The sequence below is a fragment of the Alosa sapidissima genome, chromosome 1, assembly GCF_018492685.1.
Source record: "Alosa sapidissima isolate fAloSap1 chromosome 1, fAloSap1.pri, whole genome shotgun sequence".
NCBI classification, from domain to species: Eukaryota; Metazoa; Chordata; class Actinopteri; order Clupeiformes; family Clupeidae; genus Alosa; species Alosa sapidissima.
This window is the reverse complement of record NC_055957.1, coordinates 2,714,153-2,719,152: the sequence shown is the minus strand read 5'-3', so window position 1 is coordinate 2,719,152 and position 5,000 is coordinate 2,714,153. Positions and strand designations below refer to the sequence as shown.

The 5,000-nt window shown below is 43.8% G+C and overlaps 1 protein-coding gene across 1 annotated transcript in view; it reads left to right on the top strand.

Annotated features, from left to right (window-relative positions):
• Window positions 1-5,000, top strand: part of LOC121718852 — a 127,095-nt gene that overhangs the window by 115,440 nt on the left and 6,655 nt on the right. The window contains exon 73 of the mRNA XM_042104198.1: window positions 4,226-4,393. Coding sequence (XP_041960132.1) covers window positions 4,226-4,393 — 168 coding nt within the window. The remainder of the gene's footprint in view (window positions 1-4,225; window positions 4,394-5,000) is intronic.

The following is a 5,000-nucleotide window of genomic DNA, read 5'->3' as shown; positions in this document are numbered from 1 at the left end:
ACCACCAAATGATAGACAGGACTCATAATAGTCCTCAATAGTACGGCAGTCAACAACATAACAGTAGCCTAGCCCTACAGTATGTGTGGCTCCTTTAAGTGAACTGACATCAGTGAATCGCGAGTGAATGGCTAGAGAGTTTGAATCGTTTTCCTTTAGGACTAAACGCTCATAAACGACTCAGCTTGGAATAAGCTACAGTATAGCGACCAAATCAGAGTTTGTGAGGGTAACTTAGGTTTAGTTTCAACTGTGGGTAACTGAATAAAGCTGCAACACCTCAGACTGTATCTTATGTCTGTCTACTCTGTTGCGCACAACCTGCTGCAGCAGAGTTAGCCCCGAAGGTTTTGATAACTTATTATGATGACCTGTCTGGAACTGAAGCAGGAATGGTTAGCATATTTCTAGGTAATAATAAAAAACCCAAGCTAAAGTAATGCAAATATAATACTAAAACACAACTTAGAACTAGGCCTACTTATGTACTCGTCCCACTAACGAGTTTGTTTATTTGTTTCCCCGACCAGCGCGGTAAAGTGCAAACACACCAGCACAAGACGGCTCTAGATAGGGCTGAGCTCCGCTCTGTTTTAGGTTAAATGGCGGATCATTCACGAGAGGATTTTGAGATGCACAGATTCCCAAATGAACGCATATCCACAGATTTTGTTAGAGTGGTGAAATACATTCACACCGCTGACATTATATTGAGGAAAAAGTATAGCCAACCAAGCTCAAGTGTAGCCAACCAAGCTCAGTGTAGCCAGACTGACCTTACGTAGGCCTAAATTAGGACTTTAAAAAATATCGGCGCAAATTATCGGCCAGAATTCTGTTATCGGACCGATAATAATATTTTCATTTTTTCACTTATCGGCTAATAATATATCGGCCACCGATATATCGTGCATCCCTAGTATTGAGGTGTGTGTTTGAGCTGTGTGGTATTGAGGTGTGTGTTTGAACTGTGTGGTATTGAGGTGTGTGTTTGAACTGTGTGGTATTGAGGTGTGTGTTTGAGATGTGTGGTATTGAGGTGTGTGTTTGAACTGTGTGGTATTGAGGTGGGTGTTTGAACTGTGTGGTATTGAGGTGTGTGTTTGAACTGTGTGGTATTGAGGTGTGTGTTTGAACTGTGTGGTATTGAGGTGTGTGTTTGAGCTGTGTGGTATTGAGGTGTGTGTTTGAGCTGTGTGGTATTGAGGTGTGTGTTTGAGATGTGTGGTATTGAGGTGTGTGTTTGAGCTGTGTGGTATTGAGGTGTGTGTTTGAGATGTGTGGTATTGAGCTGTGTGGTATTGAGGTGGGTGTTTGAACTGTGTGGTATTGAGGTGTGTGTTTGAGGGGAGTGATATTGAGGTGTGTGTTTGAACTGTGTGGTATTGAGGTGCTACGAAGACAGAGAGGTGAGTGGAACAGACAGCTGGAGCCGAACACACACATACTATACGATACGATGCGATACCATACTATACCATATGATACTATACGATATGATGCGATACTATACAATACTATACCATATGATACTATACGGTATGATGCGATACTATACAATACTATACCATATGATACTATACGATATGATGCGATACTATACAATACTATACCATATGATACTATACGATATGATGCGATACTATACAATACTATACCATATGATACTATACGATATGATGCGATACTATACAATACTATACCATATGATACTATACGATATGATGCGATACTATACAATACCATAACATACGATGAGATATGATATGATACGATAAGATACGATACCATACAATACCGTACCATATCATACGATACGGTGCGATACCATACCATATCATACCATACCATACCATATAATATGATACGATACAATACAATACCATACAATATGATACAATATGATACCATACCATACCATACAACTTTACTGTCAGTCAGGGCTAAAATTCTTTTGGTATCCCTGGGTAGCTCATATAAGGAAGAGGACATAGACAAGCATGTACGATGTATAACACCAATGGGCATACATGAAACATCACCACAAATGACAAACACAAGATCATGGAGACTTGTAACCCTAAATAAATATTGCACTGGTTTTAATGTAGTTGGTTTAACAATAGGATAGTTTGATGTATGAAAGAGTGTGTTGTGATTGAAAGAATGAGCTCTAAAGTGTCTCTCTGAAGGCAAAAGCTGATATTCTCTGTGCAATAATGTGAGGAGTCATCTGAGCATACTGTTATTGTGAGCTTTCTGAAAGGAGAGTGTTACAGATCGTCCTATAATCTTTGAACACATTTTTATTTGATCATATAGCTTTGTTTTATTTTTAACTGATAGGCTTCCCAACCAATATGTGCTACAATAGAGCATGGTACTCTTAATAACTGATGTGAAAAACAAAGAAATGATTTTGCTACTAGCTCCAAAGGATCTCAATCTACAGAGAAAATAAACACACTGTTGAATTTTGCTGAATTTTGCTGAATCTGTCATGACACCCAGATATGTATATGACTCATTACACATGGAGGGAGGGAGGGATGGAGGGATGGATGGATGGATGGATGTTGGATCTTGGATCTTGGGGGGCAGCCGTGGCCTACTGGTTAGCACTTCAGACTTGTAACCGGAGGGTTGCCGGTTCGAACCCCGACCAGTAGGCACGGCTGAAGTGCCCTTGAGCAAGGCACCTAACCCCTCACTGCTCCCCGAGCGCTGCTGTTGTAGCAGGCAGCTCACTGCTCCAGGATTAGTGTGTGCTTCACCTCGCTGTGTGTTCACTGTGTGCAGTGTGTTCACTGATTCACTAATTGGAATAAATGCAGAGACCAAATTTCCCTTACGGGATCAAAAGAGTATACTTACTTATACTTAGATGGATGGATGGATGTGTAGGTAGATGGATGGATGGATGTGTAGGTGGATGGATGGATGGATGTGTAGGTAGATGGATGGATGGATGTGTAGGTGGATGGATGGATGGATGTGTAGGTGGATGGATGGATGGATGTGTAGGTAGATGGATGGATGGATGTGTAGGTGGATGGATAAATGGCTAACAAGTGGTTAAAATGAAGAATGAATGAGCTGAGTAGTTCAGTGAGTGAGTGAGTGTGTTCGAGTAGTGTGTGAGTGAGTAGTGTGTGTGTAAAAGTGGTGTGTGAGAGTGGTGAGTAGTGTGTGTGTGACAGTGGTTTGTGATGCTGGAGATGATGATAAATTCTGTTAAAAGGGTCAGGGCAGATAGGAGAGGGGTTGTAGAATGTTAACTCATTGAATGCCAAGCTGTTTTCGGGAGCTTTGACCATTGTTGATGATTTTTGTACAGCCACAGCATATTCTGTGTTATAGCTATGAACACATACAATGGCTCGATTAAAAGGTGAGACTTTAAGCTCTCGGTGGGTGCAAACCGTGTATTTCTACACGCCTCTGTTCCTGAGAAATCCCAAGCTAAACAGTGGCTAGTTTTCATCAAAATCGCTGTTTTTTTCCAGAAATGGAGATATAACGTCTTTCATGAAATATGTGTACAAGTGTTGCCTGTAAACTTTCCGGGAAGTGATCAGCGAGACCTGGCGACACTGCCACCTAGTGATGGACCCACGAAAATGGCCTGGTTTTGACCTGACGTGCCTGCGTCACTGATTCGACCCAAAGCGGCAACCGATTTATGATAAAATGTCCAGATAAAATGTCCAGATTGTGTTTTCATGAGTTTCACGATCATCATATATTTCATTTCCATTCATCACAGAGTTCCAAAAATCACATATAAGGTGTGTTAGAGTGTCTAGTTTCGTAATTAAAAAAAAAGCTAAAAACGTAATATTACGTTTTTGGCACTCAACGCATGGGAAGGAAAAACGTACAGTAATATTACGTTTTTGGCACTCAATGAGGTCAGGGCAGATAGGAGAGGGGTTGTAGAATGTTAAAAGGGTCAGGGCAGATAGGAGATGATGTGTTTGGATTTGTATGTGATGGCTGTTTTGATTGGCAGTTTGAGATTGTATATGTTTGCAGTGGTGTAATAAAATAATGTTAAACCTCTCCTCTCTCCTTCTTTCCTTCTCTCTCTCTCTCTCTCTCTCCTCACTCTCCTCTCTTTCCATCTGCTTCTCTCCTCTCTCTCTCTCCTCTCTCTCTCTCCATCTCCTTCTCTCTCTCTCTCTCACTCTCCTTCTCTCTCTCCCTCTCTCCTCTGTCTGTGTAGGAGGTGCACTCGGAGCTGTGTACCCAGAAGGCCGTGCTCCAGCGCATCATGGAGTCCCTGCGGATGAAGTACTCCGACATGTACACGCTGGTTCCCGTGGAGATAGAGGGCCCGCTACAGGAAGTCTCCAGCTCGCTGCAGGAAGTGGAGGAGCAGGTAGGGCTCCCTGTATAACCAGACTGTAGTATCCAGAGATCACCAGCAGAGGGCTCCCTGTATAACCAGAGTGTAGTACCCAGAGATCACCAGCAGAGGGCTCCCTGTATAACCAGACTGTAGTACCCAGAGATCACCAGCAGAGGGCTCCCTGTTTAACCAGAGTGTAGTACCCAGAGATCACCAGCAGAGGGCACTGCTCTCTCTCGTTCTGCTGAGATTTTCTTGTAATTCAGAAGAATTCTTTTTTTTAATTGTGTGTGTGTGGGGGGAGGGGGGGGGGGGGGGGGGGGTGGGGGGCGCCAGAGGATCAAAGTAAGGTCAGGGGGGCGTTTGCTCAAAAAAGGTTGAGAACCACTGCCTATTCGGATCGGCTTCATCAGATCGGCTTCATCTTTTCATCTATTTGTCTTCCCTCTCCTCCCCTCCACCCTCCCCTCCACCCTCCCCTCCTCTCCTCCCCTTCCCTCCTCTCCTCTCCACCCTCTCCTCCTCTCCACCTCCCTCTCCTCTCCACCCTTCCTCTCCTCTCCTCCTCTCCTCTCCTCTCCACCTTCCCCTCCTCTCCTCTCCTCTCCTCTCCTCTCCTCTCCACCCTCCCCTCCCCTCCCCTCCTCTC